Consider the following 15,552-nt stretch of genomic DNA (forward strand, 5'->3'; position numbering starts at 1 on the left):
GTTAAATTGTAACATGATTCAACAGAGCTACACTCTGTATATATGCTCCACAAGCTAATACCTGCTAACCAGTTCAATTAATAACAGTGATTACATCGACTTTATAAGATTATTTTAATTTTAAACTGTTACATTATGTTCTGCTCAGATCACATTGAGCTAAATAAGAACAAATCTGCTGATTTGTTTTGTAAAATGAGACGTTTTCCTGTTTATCTTCTGTTAATAAATCCATAACACAAACAGCTTTTCTGACATTATTTAAAACATTAGATAGATTATATAAACTGTAAAATATTAATAATAATTGGGTTAACATTATTATTAATAGTTTTAATGATTTCTACATCGTCAGTCCTTTTTTTCTGCTCAGTTGTCAACATGTACAGTAATGGGAAATCCAGAGTCTTACCCGTTTAGCATTAGCCGTTAGCTTCACCAGCCGATAACACGGTCACGTGGTTTCTGCACACTCCAATTGTTCTATAGAACCTCATTGATCGATTCACATCGATATATTGATTAAAGGGTCATTTACATCAAGGCAACACAAAAACATCTATCCATATCATTGTCATATACCCAATCTTAATCAATATTATTTATTTAACATTATTTAACCAGGCAAATCCCATTGAGATCGAAGATCTTTTTTTACAAGGATGACCTGGGCTTGACGGCAACCTGTTGTACATATTTTTGTGCTGTGGGGGAAACCAGAGTACCTGGAGAAAACCCGCACAAGCAGAACATGCAAACTCCACACAGAAAGACCCCAAGTCCAAACTGGGGATTGAACCCAGGACTTCCTTGCTGTGAGGCATCAGTGCTAACCACTGAGCCATCATACTTCCCTATACATATATCATATATCTTATATCATATCGATCGAAGACTTGTGAATTGAATTGAATCGAAATCCTATCATCATGGACTTTGTGATATCAAAAAACATTGTATCATCATCCAGACAAATCTATATAATATCGTAATGTGTTAAATCTACCTCTGCAACTGATTACCAAATGTCTTCTGGAGTCAATAAAAGTCAAAATGGCCAAAACAACCAATCAGCCTTAGAAAACACAGAAAAAGTGTTTGATGGTTCAATATGCATTCCCTGTGATGGACTTGCAACCTGTCCAGGGTGTACCCTGCCCTTCTCACTGTGACTGGGTGGCTTAAGAGGAAGGATGGATGGTGTTCCTTCAAGGATGGTTAGGCCTTTAATCCAATGTTTCATCATTCCCAAACTTGATGTTTGTCTTCTTCCATCCCTCCGTAACAGGGCCCTCCTGGTGATGTCATCCACCCACTCCCCATCCAGGCTCCTATGAAGGGCAGAAGCCGAAGGAACATTGATGCCAGCCAGATCATGGATGATGCTGCTACAGATGCCAACTATAAAGACTATGATGACGGCATGGAGGAGATCTTTGGCTCTCTCAACTCATTAAAGTTAGAGATCGAGCAGATGAAGCATCCACTAGGCACACAGAGCAACCCTGCTCGGACCTGCAAAGACCTACAGCTTTGCCACCCAGACTTCCCTGATGGTTTGTAGTTTTTTTTATTTATTTCCTGCTTTCAAATCATTTATTGTGCTGAAACTAGAAAAAAAATTTTTTCAAAATTACAACAAATCTTGGCTGAACGTCCCACAGCCCACAGCTTTTCTTCATCTATTCATATGACTCCCACACTCTGGAAAATATATGAAATCTGTGGAAAAACAAAGTTTGGAACATTCAAACTCAAAGCAAGAATATGCAACAAACACAGCTGGATGGAAACATGTAAAAAATAGGACAAACAGAAGTTATAAGTTTGGGTTTAGTGGATCAAATGAAAAGCGGTTGAAGCTTAAAAATAAATGAAAACACATGAAGATGTAGGATAATAAATCTGCAACCAGAATTTATCATAATAATCTTGTAAAATGTCTCAAGTTTATTTTTGTTTGGAGTTTAGATGGTGGTTGTTAAATATTATCATCCAGTTGAAATTTCAGCATCAACCACAACCTTCCTGATCAAATTAGAATTTATAAAAACTGTGGACAAAGTGCACAAATCAGGTCCAATGTATTTCACTGGGCATATTATCTAAAATTTCACTTAAACTTTACAGTCTATCAGATGAATGTTTTATTCAATGAACTATTTTTTCTATTTGTTAGAAAAGTTAAAACCTATGTTTTTTTATTTGTTTCGTTAGAAGTAACTATGTTTTTTTTTGTTTTTTGGCCTCGAGATATTTTTCTCTTTAGGATTTATGCACCAACTATTTAATTAATTCTAAGAGTTTTACAGCAGATTAACTGAAAAGGAAAGTATTTTTGTGGAAGCCTATTCAACCATTAATCACTCTAAAATGCTGCATCATGAATTTTCTGAAGTTTTTTTCTTTATTTATTATGGTAGGAACTGATTGCATGAAGAGTAATTAAGTTAGGATTTTACACATTTATTCATTCATCTTTGAAATCAGAGATTTTTCAAACATTATATCAATGTTCCAGAACCGAAGAGATGATATGCTGGGTTACTGCACAGCATTACCTGAGTTGTAAAAGAAAAAAAGACAAAGCTAAGGTGAGCACAAGACAAATAAAGGGGTATAGAGGGAACATCCCAGAAGGGCTCAGTCTTTCAAAAGCAAGGATGGGACGAGGTTCATCACTTTGTGAATTACTAGTCCAACAGTTTAACAACATTTTTTAATGTACAATTGCAAGGAATTTGGGAAATTCATCATCCACAGTCCATAAAACCATCAAAAGATTCAGAGAATCTGCAAAAAGCTTTGCAAGTAAGCAGCACGGCTGAAAACCAACACTGAATGCCCATGACCTTTGATCCCTCAGTTCGAACTGCATTAATAACAAACATCATTCTGTGACAGATATTAGCACATGGGCTCAGGAACACTTCAGAAAGCCACTGTGAGTAAACACAGATCATCACTACATTTACAAGTGCAAGTTAAAACTCCGCCATGCAAAGCCAAAGACATATACAGTATCAACAACACCCAGAAACACTGACAGCTTCTCTGGGCCCGAGCTCATCTGAGATGGACTGATCAAAATGTAGAAGTGTCCTGTGGTTGGATGAGCCCACATTCAATTTGTTTTGGGAAATCATGGATGTTGTGTCCTCCAGGCCAAAGAGGAAAATGACTGTCCAGATTGTTATCAGGTCAAAGTTCAAAAGCCAGCATCTCTGATGGTATGGAGGTTGTATGTTTAAAAACTTGCAAAAATATAGCTAAAACTTAAGATTAACAAAACAGTCATAAAACTGTAGCCTGGTTAAAACCAGACCCTGTCCTTCACTTTGCTTCGGACAGAGGGTCTGGATTTGCTGCTGTAGAGAAACGTTTCTTGCAGGAGGCGTGGCCTCTGCTGAAGCATGTGTGTGTGTCGCTGTGAAGGAGGCTAAGCTAAGAAGCTAACTGGAAATCACGTGTGCTGTAAACAACCCTACTGAGAGGAGAAAAGTACGGAGCCAAACAAGATAACTGTAAATGAGAGCTGCAGCTTTGTCAGACAAATTTATTTTAATTTGGAAGCCTTATCAACACAGACTGACTTCATTCACTTCCTCCACTGCCGTATGCTAAAATGACTAGCAGACACTGCGCAGAAAATTGACGTCATTCAAAACTCCGCCTTCTGTTTGCTGATTGGCCCAGGTAAAATAAACTACAAGCAGACACTGTGCAGAAAATTGACGTTCTGTTCTCTGATTGGCCCGGCTAAAAATCTGCCAGTGAAATCCTTGTTAATGGGAGAAATTCTAGAAGGAGCAGTGAAGGGAAACTAGAATTGAGCGGAGCTGCGCAGGAAGGCAAGGGCCAGGCTAGGAAATCATGGATGTTGTGTCCTCCAGGCCAAAGAGGAAAATGACTGTCCAGATTGTTATCAGCACAAAGTTCAAAAGCCAGCATCTCTGATGGTATGGAGGTTAAAATGTTTAAAAAATTGCAAAAATATAGCTAAAAATTAAAAGTAACAAAACAGTCATAAAACTGTAGCTAAGAGCAAAAATGAGCAATAACTATAGCCAATATTTGAAATTAGCTAAACCAAAGGTTAAAGCTAAAAAAAATTAAAAAGTATGAAAAAGTGCTTTAAATGCAAAAAAACTAACAGGAAATCAGGTGAATAATACATTCACACAGTAAAAGATGATGTCTGGATTTAATCTTAACCTAACAGTGTGTTGTTTAATGTGCATCATAAATAATTGGATTTTTGCTTGAAGTGCTTCAAATTCTGTTCTGAAAGAGGCGTTTTGGGCCTTTAAATATAGACTCTGTTAACATGGAGACATGATGTCAGACATTGTGTTAACCTGAGTGAACACAGCTCTCTGTGTAACGACTCCTTCTCTCGCTGTGTTTTTCTGCCTCACTTCATCTCTGCAGGTGAATACTGGATTGATCCAAACCAGGGTTGCTCACGGGACTCCTTCAAGGTTTACTGCAACTTCACAGCAGGCGGAGAGAGCTGCATCTACCCAGATAAGAAGTCTGAGGGGGTACGTCTGGCTGCGTGCCACACGAGCACCTACACGTGCACACACGAACAGAGGAGTCAGGCTTAGAAAACTGTGGGAATAAAAAAAAACATTTCAGCCCCCAGTTTCTTTTATATATGGAATAAACTGCTGTGCCTGCTGTATTAATAAGCTGAGCATTTCAGAATCTGAAACATGTAGCAGAATAATTAGCCCCCTTGATCTATGGTGGTGACAAGAAGATGTGGGAGATGATTCATCAGATATTTTACAAACAGTTACAGACTCATCCACGCGCTTTAGTTTCAGAGGCGTTTGTGCGTGAACCATAAAGAACTGGATGGTCTATAAAAGTCTTCACAGGGTGGCAAAAGTGCTGAGAGACCTTTACTTCATTATGCATGAGGATGTAGATGTAGTGGAGTGGTGAAACAGCGTCTGTGACAACTCTGAGGTTGTGTAATAGCACAGTGCTGCAGCCGTTTTAATGATCCCACTCATCACGCCTCAGAGGGGCCGGAGTTAGCTTAAACTCAGAATAACGAAGCAGACTTTTTATAGCTGGCTGGTGACGACGGGCTGCTCTCGTTTCGCTCCGAGCTGCTGTCAGTCCTGGCACTGAGACTAAAAAAAATAAAATAAATAAATAAAAACACTCCCACATGTGTTGGAAATGGTCTGTGGAAACCAGGACAGGTTTTCTTCTCTGCCCCGCTGCCTCCTGTAGAAACAAGCGAAGGTTACCTTCACGGCTGCAGGGGTTTAATGAGCGCCGTCTTCTAGTGAGGAGCGATCTCTGGCCCATCCTTGGTTAATGCATTAAGCTGTTGATGACAGCTTCGTATCAAACCCCCTGCTCACTAATTATAGAGACATTCATCACTGTCATGGCTCAGGCCCGTTGGCCGAGTCGCAGCTTTTAATGGCATAACAGAGTCCGAGTATCTGGGCTGCACAGCAGAACCACTGAGCAGCAGGGACAGGGGCTGCTGAAGAGGAGCTCTGTAGTTATTTCTTCATTCATCACTGTGTACTCATGAATCTTTCAGCACCAATTAGCTGCCAGCAACAATTTGTTTCTACTAAATGGTATATGTTTTTTTTTTTTGTGTTAACACAGTGCTGCCGTTAAGGGTAAATGAAACAATATCAGGCCATGAAATTATTAGCATGGGGGCTCCTCTAAGATGTGCCAGATCTCAGTACTTTTTACAGTCAATACAAGTGAGTTTGTGAGTAAAACTCCATCAAATTAAACTGTGAATTAGTCTAATAATACAGAAATGTATGGATTAGTAGGAAGAAAACTAAAACTTAATAAAATAAATATAAAGTTTTCTGTTTAATTTAGCAGAAATTTAATTTGGTGGCACGGTGGCTCAGTTGGTAGAGCTGATGCCTCTCAGCAAGAAGGTCACCGGTTCAAATCCCGGTCCAGGGACCTTTCTGGGTAGAGTTTACATGTTCTCTCTGTGCATGCGTGGGTTCTCCCCGGGTACTTCGGCTTCCTCCCACAGACCAAAAACATGACTGTTAGGTTAATTGATAACTCTAAATTGGAATATTTGAAGACACTTGTTGGTGGAATTGGTAGAGTTCATTTAAAATTGTTTTGTTTTCTGCTACAGACGCAACTTTTAATCATATTTTGTATCAAGGTTTCAAGAAGGCCATTCTAGAAGCATGTTGCATTTTTTATCCAAGTAGAAATCCGTTTTGGTGAATGTTAGAAATCAATGTCTAGTTCGATCTGGTTCGATCCCCTGTTTGGACCTGGAGTCTTTCTGTGGAGTTTGCATGTTCTCCTCGTGCTTCTGTGGATTTTCACCGGGTGCTCCGGTTTCCCTCACCCCTAAAAACACGTACAATAAGTTGCCTTCAGGCCCAGGCCGCCCTTGAAAAAGAGATCTGAGATCTCAACGGGACTTGCCTGGTTAAATAACGGTATATAGTTAGAACACCCAGCTGTGTCCAAGTTTCAACTGTTTTCAATGCTGGATTGAGATTACCTTGAAGAATTTGGAGATAGTCCTTCATTATTCCATCCTTTTTGTGCAATCCACCAGTCCCACAGCGTTATGCTTCCACCACCTCTGTCTATGTGGGCAGCTGCAAATTTCTATAATGATAAGAAAACTGGCTCCTCTGAGGACAGAGACATTAACATCCCAGCAGTGTACTGTTCATCACAGGCTTACGCCTTGATGATTCCTCGAAAGTTCTTTGGTGGTTCATGAACTTCTTAACAAGTTTTCTTTCATCTGAGGCTGGCATGATAATTAGTCAGTTTAATGAGTGCTGTCAAACAAATTCATTTTTGCTTACAAAGACAAACTACCATTTTTAGTCCATCATGATCACTAATAAGGAGTTAATAGACCTTGGCATTGTTGTTTTAAAAGACCCCCTAAAACCTTCAGCATCCCTGAAAGATTTAGGTGAATGTATGCATAACTTTGACTCTGTGTGGGTCCAAGAAACTCCAGCAATAACTCAAACTTGTTTCCAAAATAATTTGAGTTGTGAATTGTTTCATGATTTCGCCTTGAAAAAAGGTTTGATTCAAATAAATACTTAAACTGCAAATTGATCTGACATTAAAGATAATGAGTGGATAGAAATGTGACTGCAGCTGTAAGTTTGTGTTTATCTGAGAATTTCAGCAAGCTTTACTGTTCTTGCCTTTGTTGATGCTGCCACATGAGTGCTGTCGGATGCAACTGAAGACAAGTCTCCTTACCGGATCTGTTTTTATCTTTGCTGGTCCTGTAGGTCTGCTTTATCTCTTTGAATAATGTTTCAGGTCTGGAGGACTCCTCAGAGGACAACAAAAGAAGAAGAGCTGAGGGAGGGGGTGTGGGGTTTCTGTCAAATCTGTTTCCTTTCTTTAACATTCCTTTTTTTCCCCTTCCTCTCTTGCTGTTTTGTTGGTCCATGCCCCCAGGCTAGGCTCACAACCTGGGTTAAGGAGAATCCCGGTTCCTGGTTCAGTGAATTCAAACGTGGTAAACTGGTAAGCCAGACTCCTGACTTTCCCGTGTCTCTTCCCTGAATGCGTCTCATATTTTACAGAGCAAAATGGCAAAATGGCCCAAAGACTCCCCAGGAACTTGGTATAGTCACTACAAAAGAGGTTCCCTGGTAAGTGGCCCTGCCTGTGGTTCCAGAGTCCTGGCTGGGGTCAGGACTCTGTATGCCAAAGGCTCTGCATGGTTCTGGTTCTGCACAGTAGAGCCTGGCACTTTGCTCGTTGGTTATGCAAGTTGTTTAAAGTGCATGATCCACTACAGGCTGCCTTCACCGTCAGTCCAGCAGGAGATGCTCTGATAAGGCAATGGAGGAGACAGTTGTGGACCAAACAAACAGGCAGGAAATAATTACAGAAATATATTTATATTCCTGGTTCTGTTGTCCACTCTGCCTCTGACCCATCACCAGAACATTTCTTAAAAGTGACCAGGTGCCTCGACACGACTTCGACCAAAGAGTTTCTCACATTAAACATTTTCTTACACATTCCCTTGGTTCCCAACAAGCTTTTGCTTCAGCAACAAAGCGTCTGTGTAACACAGACTCCGCCCACATTGTGTTTACCTCACTCTGAGTCAAACGGGTCAGGCACTCGGTCACCACCAGGGGCTTCTAGGTTCTCTGCTGACATGTGATGATAAGAGGTATGTTTCTCTGAAGATGTTAGGCTGTGTCCACGCAGAGGTGGGGGGAGGGGTGAAAATGCTGAGGAAAAACAGGGGGCTGCCACGCTCCCTGTGAAGATAAACCACAGTTCTGACATTCAAACAGAAGTTCTAAACTAAACTCATCTTATGTTGAGAAATGACAGAGCTGTGCATTAAAAATAATTTCATGCTCAGCTTATGTGTTTTAAATGACTCACCTACTACCACAACAAATCTTAGCTCAATATTGGAAAAATCCACCTAGTTATAGCTATTTTAGGTTAGCTAATGTTGATTAGCTGTGGCTTGATTTGGACTGATTTCAAAAGGTAATCACTTGTAGGTGTACATCCAGTTATTACTTTATGAGAGTTCACTAGTTTATGAGATTAATTCTAAAATTTTACATTACCGTATTTATTCAAATATAATGCGTAATATTAAAAGCATAAAATCATCCATAAAGTTGGGGGTAGTACTATACTCGGATAAATATTTTTACTTATGTATTTTAACTGAAATATCAGCTTCATTCACAAAATGCCTCAGTCTGGAAATGAGACCTCGTCATAAAAAGCACTTGAAACAATCTTACGTCTGACACTCCTCTGTGCTTCAGACGAGATAGTAGCAGATCCAGGCAGGCGACATAATGTGAAAAAAAGGGGGGAAAGTAGTCCTGCACCTTAGTAATGATAACAAACTAATGACATTAGCGTGTGATCGAGCCGCTCCTCGAACAACAACAACACATGTTCGTCTGTAATGGCTGCCATCTACCGGTGTTCTGAAAAAGTTTCTATCCCTGAAAAAATGTTTCCCCACCAGAGGGGGCGTTCGCGAGTAGGAAGTAATCTGCTTTTCCCCCACAAGATGGCCCAAATCTCGTGAAGTCTCGGACATTTGTGTTGGTGCCTCCTGGTGGACTATGTGTAAAATGCCAGAATTCATATGATGCTGCTACAGCTGATATATATTTGTTGTCAAAATACCTTTTAGTATATATGTTGTTAAAATAAAATGAACAGTCCAATGATCATTTTGCTGATATATATATAAAGACTGCAAAGGCTGAAAAATCTTGAAGTCCGGATGAAATTGGAGGTAGTTTGAGGATTAAATTTTTTATACTTTTTAAGCTCAAAAAAGGGGGTCATATTATACATGAGATCATATTATACAGGAATAAATACGGTAGTTAAAGTTGTTTAGTCATCTTGAATGGAGTTGACTCTAAAAGATAATCAGGTTCCAGATGTACAAGTTTCATCAAAATTATTCTAGGGATTCAGAAGATACAGTATCTTGGACAAAGTCAGACACATTCGCACACAACTCCCAGATTCTTGCCCATAGCAGAAAGGCAAAAGGCAGGCCGTGATGAGAGACACTTCTCTGGTAATGTCAGCACTGTGAGTTTTGTCTCTGCATGAGTGGGTGTGTGCGCAAACTCCGGCTCCTGTAGAAGAACGAGTGGAAGAAGAAAAAACTCTCATCTCAGACGGTTTGCTGCTTTGGTTGCATGGCATGGATTCTGCATGCGCTTTGTACTCAGTGAGTCCTGTTTGTCTGAAAGGAGAAGCGATCATGTGGATCTAATGGATTCCTGATGGTTGGTATGCAGATTGTTGTTTACGGACATTAAAATCAAACTTGGACCAGCTCCAAATCTGGTTAATCGGTCGGGATTACAGAGCACTAATCAGCTTAAAGAGATACAGCTTCATTTTCTCTCACACAAGCGTGAATGGGATTCTACATTAATTAGAAGGCAATTAGCATATCATTACAACCACATGTTCTGTTTTAAGGATTGTATTTTTAGCATTTTTTTCAGTTTTTACTCATAGTGGTTGTAGATTTTTGGGGCAATTGTAGTTTTTATTATTAAAGGTGTCAAATTAAGCATTTTTTCTACATTAGGTCTCCTTTTCTATATATTTATAAACATTTACATGCAAGGTATCGGATAACAATAGGAGCTTTAAACTGTCGCCAGTTCCAGAAAAGACCAACATTTAGAACCTTAATGGATGCCATGTTGAATATATCAGTTCAAATGTTCTAGTTCACCAGACAAGTAACAATTGACAGTATAAATACTAATTTCACAATTTCTATAGTAAATATACTGTATTTCTAATTAAAATCAAACCTTAATTGTTGGCAGCTTTAATAAAGATTAACATAATGAGTATAAACCAGAAAAAAATGGTCGGAAGTCAATGTCCATCAGTCATCTTCACAGCTCTGAAAAATGACTGTTTTACAAAAAGACTAAAGAATAACTAACGTTAACACCCAGAGGGGATGGTCTGATTAGGATGTAAGCTGTTCCACATGCTAACAGTGCATTGTCTGTGATTGATTTCCTGCTCATCATATGTGGAGTATTAATGTCATCAGGTAGTAGCTAAAGTGTCCGACAGTCAGAAGATGGATCATCAGACACCCCTACCAGCGCTCGATGGCGTCTAATCAGGGTCACATTTAGGTTTGCATGAGTAGAAAATACAAATAGATAAATTATGGTTTGATTTTTTTTCGTGGGATGGACAGAATGCTGGTAAACATCAGTCTGATACCTTAATGTTTAAGTCAGTAATGCTGTCTAATATAAACAGCAAGAAAAAATTCATAGTTTAGTATATCTGCAGAGGAGGATTGTGCAGTTAGGCACACTTCTAACTCATGCTGCTGACTATGTCAGTTATGTTTAAGAAATATTAATACGACAATAAAAAAAATACTTTGTGAATAAAATCAAATTTACTCCTAAGTGATAAAAGCAGTGCAGAGTAAGCTTGGAAGTACCTCAATAAATCCTTGATGTCTGCAGGACATTCCTCCTGCTCTACTTAATATTTATACTTTTCTCCTTGTGTCATAGTTTTCATGATTGACTTCATCTGGATGTGTTTGTTCTGTAGCTTTCCTATGTGGATGCCGAAGGAAACCCCATTGGCGTGGTCCAAATGACCTTCCTAAGGTTGCTAAGTGCAGCAGCCCGCCAGAATATGACATACAACTGCTACCAGTCAGTCGCGTGGCACGATCAGGAGAAGGACAACTATGACAAGGCCATCCGCTTCCTGGGCTCCAACGATGAGGAGATGTCTTATGATAACAATCCCTACATCCGCGCACTGGTCGACGGCTGCGCGGTGAGTTCCCATCAACTCTGAGTTCACATCAACCCTGAGTTTACATCAATCCTGAGTTTACATAAACTCTGAGTTTACATCAACTCAGAGTTTACATCAACTCCAAGTTTGCATCAACTCTAAGTTTGCATCAACCCTGAGTTTATATCAACCCCGAGTTTACATCAACCCTGAGTTTACATCAACTTTAAGTTTACATCAACACCGAGTTTACATCAACTCTAAGTTTGCATTAACCCTGAGTTTACATCAACCATGAGTTTACATCAACTCTATGTTTACATCAACACTGAGTTTACATCAACTCTAAGTTTACATCTACACCAAGTTTACATCAACCCAGAGTTTACATCAACCCAGAGTTTACATCAACTCTAAGTCTACATCAACCCCAATTTTACATCAACTCTAAGTTTGCATTAACACTGAGTTTATATCAACCCTGTGTTTACATCAACTCAACCCCGAGTTTACATCAACCCAGAGTTTACATCAACTCTAAGTTTACATCAACCCCAAGTTTACATCAACCCCAAGTTTACATCAACTCTAAGTTTACATCAACCCCAAGTTTACATCAACCCCAAGTTTACATCAACCCCAAGTTTACATCAACTCTAAGTTTGCATCAACCCTGACTTTATACTGCAGACTTCTGCCCAGGTCCCCCTTGAAAATGAGATCTGGATCTCAATGGGGTTTACCTGGTTAAATAAAGTAATAAAAAAAAAAAAAATCAACCCTGAGTTTACATCAACTCTAAGTTTGCATTAACCCCGAGTTTACATCAACTCTAAGTTTGCATTAACCCTGAGTTTATATCAACCCTGAGTTTACATCAACTCAACACTGAGTTTACATCAACCCTGAGTTCACATCAAATCTAAGTTTACATCAACCCTGAGTTTACATCAACTCTAAGTTTACATCAACCCCAAGTTTACATCAACCCCAAGTTTACATCAACTCTAAGTTTACATCAACCCCAAGTTTATATCAACTCTAAGTTTGCATTAACCCTGAGTTTATATCAACCCTGAGTTTACATCAACTCTAAGTTTACATCAACCCCAAGTTTANCATAATCCCTGAGTTTACATCAATTCTAAGTTTACATCAACCCTGAGTTTACATAAACTCTAAGTTTACATCAACCCCAAGTTTACATCAACTCTAAGTTTACATCAACCCCAAGTTTACATCAACTCTAAGTTTGCGTTAACCCTGAGTTTATATCAACCCTGAATTTACATCAACCCCAAGTTTACATCAACTCTAAGTTTACCTCAACCCCTAGTTTACATCAACTCTAAGTTTACATCAACCCTGAGTTTACATCAACTCTGAGTTTACATCAACTCTAAGTTTACATCAACCCTGAGTTTACATCAACTCTGAGTTTACATCAACTCTAAGTTTACATCAACCCTAAGTTTACATCAACTCTGAGTTTACATCAACTCTAAGTTTACATCAACTCTTAAGTTAGTATCAACCCTGAGTTTAAATCAACTCCAAGCTTACATCAACTTTGAGTTTACGCCAACTGAATTTGCATCAACTCTGAGTTTCCATAAACTCTGAGTTTATATCAACTCTAAGTTTATATAGTTTCCTACTTTTAGCTTCTGTCTTTAAGAAGAGAACCTTTTTTACTGACCTTTATTATGACCCCCACTATGCGACGTGGGGAGCATATTGTTTTTGTACTGTTTATTTTATTTTATTTATTTTTATTGTTTTTCAGAGATTTTTGCTCAACCATAGCAGCATGAAAATTTAGTAGGAATATCAATGTGGCCTATACATACACTATGCAAGCAAATGGTTTTGGAATAGACCCCATATTTCAAGTAGGGGTGCTATTTGTAAAGCAGGGGCTGGACATACAAAAATACTTATAGCTCAAAAACTATTTAACAAAGGAACATCAGATTTTTTTAGCTCTGACGAAAGGCTGTCATTTCATGACATCATTATGTGTTTCTATGCAACTGACATCTAGCAGTAGACAAAAGAAACAAAACATGACAGAAAATTGTTATTTCAAGCCTGTACATACATAAACATGATCAGATCTTGATAAAATTTCGTACAGATGTTGTCCTATTTGACCTACAGCCCCATTTGCATGTTCATCAACTCCATCCCAAATGTCCTCCACCCGGAACAGCTTCGACTCAAAATGGTGTCTGTGGATCACTTCTATAAACATCTACAGTACAAATTCCTGAAGAGATTAGTGCATACATGACATCATGCATGTGAATGTGGTTGGTTTCATTATCACTCTACTCAAATAGACTACTGAGACAACAAAATATTTTATTTGTAATGCCCATTCTAAAGTCACTTCTCATATAAATACCAGACATCTAACAGCCTCTACCCATATGTGAGTTGTTGTGCGTGGGTGATTTGTGAATGTGTAGGGGTCATATAATGCTACCGCATCTAGTTTTTAGTTATCTTTTGTTTATTAATTTAAATCATACTGGATTGCTACAGTTATGGACATTTAAGCCCGTAGCAGCAATGTCCTGAAGTTTATCATAGACTGTTAATTTTAGTTTTTAGCAACTATTTGGCAGGTTTTAGAGACTGTTTTGCCGATTTTAGGTTTGATTTTGTTTGTCGTTCGGCACTCAGTATTCACTGTCTTTAGTGATTCTTTGTTAGTTGTTTTTGTCTACGTTTGTGTTTTAACTCCACGTCTTCTGTGTCTTCTCCCCTCCAACAGCTGAAAAAGGGCTATGAAAAGACAGTACTTGAGATCAACACGCCGAAGGTGGAGCAGGTGCCGTTTGTGGACATCATGTTCAACGACTTTGGCGGTTCCACGCAGAAGTTTGGATTCGAAGTGGGACCTGTCTGTTTCATCGGCTAAGACTGAGCAAAAGAAAAAGCCTAATTTTGTTTTCTCAGAAAGAAAGAAAAACAATTGACAAAGAATGGGACAAATCTATTTGTAAAAAACTGTTTCCATAAAGCAACACGTATATGCAAAATGAAATTCTGTTGGGAGTGTGGCGAAATTTGAAAGGAATAGAGCGGATATAACCTTGAAACCTCAGTGTGCCTTCTCTATCACATGCAAGTTTTGAAACTGGATTTCATATCCTTCCTCCGGCCCCCTCCCCTCCCCACCCCCACGCCTCATTTCTTGATTTTGTCCCAAACAACAAAGGCGACCCTAAGAGCTGCAGCCGTTGCAGATGGTCGCAGTATTTGCCACGGACTCCTTCTGATTTGGCTCGTTTCTTTTTCTTTAGTTCTGCTCTCGTGTTTCATGTTGCCACCTGTCTGTGTTTGGTTTGTTGGTTGTTCACCACAGGAGCTTCGTTTGTGCAGAACTGTCTCACCATTCTCTTGGAATGGCTTCTCTACATAAATATATATATATATATAAATATATATGAATGACTTTTTATGTTTGTAAGTATGTTCTGTATATTTTTCCTGTTTATTGCTTCTGGCTTCAAAACATGCATGTGACTTTTATAATTGTGAGGTAGGAGACGGTGGAACATCTAATTAATGGGAACACATGGAGAGCGAGGATATTCGACCTGTAAAGTTAAAAACCAAACTAACAAACTAAAGGAATTGGACGTCCTGTCTTTGTGGAGCAGACCTTTCTTGTAATTTAAGAACAGAATAAAGATGAAAACACGCTCTGTGACATGATGTGACGGTTGTTTGCAGACTAATAAAACATTCCTTATTCTGTGCCCTCTGAACCAAAAGTGCCACCTCAGTGGAAACATGTTTGCTGACCATGCAGCGGAAGGTGATGCCACATTTTAACGAAAACACAAAGAAATCAAAACCTAGGTGCTATTTTCTCTCTCTTGTGGTGCTATGTATTTTTCTAGTTTGTGTTGTTTGAATAAAAGGAAACTTGTGGTGACGTTAGTCCATCTTCAGCAGCCACCCCTCCGTTTTGACTTTTCTGTCAGGATCAGTGCGGCACGTTTTCTCCTGCTTCAGCTGCCCTCACACAGCAGAAAAGAGTCCGCCGCTAAAGAACACCGAGAGCGCTCGGGGGGGGGGNGGCTGCAGTGGTTTTGCTTGGCCTTGTGCTGTCGACTCATCTCTGCCACCTTGCACCGATGGAGGTGATCAAAATGGAAATGTTGCGATGCCGTTCGAAAGGAAACTCTGAACTCTTCCAAAGATTTCTCACTT

At 39.2% G+C, this 15,552-nt stretch overlaps 1 protein-coding gene across 2 annotated transcripts in view; it reads left to right on the top strand.

The window, feature by feature from the left end:
- col5a1 (procollagen, type V, alpha 1) overlaps positions 1-15,279 on the top strand; it is a 129,060-nt gene extending 113,781 nt beyond the window's left edge. The window contains exons 62-66 of one of the 2 annotated variants that reach the window (XM_014019369.1): positions 1,289-1,556; positions 4,432-4,544; positions 7,468-7,536; positions 11,131-11,364; positions 14,105-15,279. In XM_014019369.1, coding sequence (XP_013874823.1) covers positions 1,289-1,556; positions 4,432-4,544; positions 7,468-7,536; positions 11,131-11,364; positions 14,105-14,251 — 831 coding nt within the window. In that variant the 3' untranslated portion in view covers positions 14,252-15,279. Of the gene's footprint in view, positions 1-1,288; positions 1,557-4,431; positions 4,545-7,467; positions 7,537-7,595; positions 7,665-11,130; positions 11,365-14,104 lie in introns of both variants that reach the window. The other variant, XM_014019370.1, reaches the window with a different exon arrangement.
- Positions 15,280-15,552: the final 273 nt, after the last annotated feature.

This window comes from Austrofundulus limnaeus, unplaced genomic scaffold (genome assembly GCF_001266775.1).
Source record: "Austrofundulus limnaeus strain Quisiro unplaced genomic scaffold, Austrofundulus_limnaeus-1.0 Scaffold218, whole genome shotgun sequence".
NCBI classification, from domain to species: domain Eukaryota; kingdom Metazoa; phylum Chordata; class Actinopteri; order Cyprinodontiformes; family Rivulidae; genus Austrofundulus; species Austrofundulus limnaeus.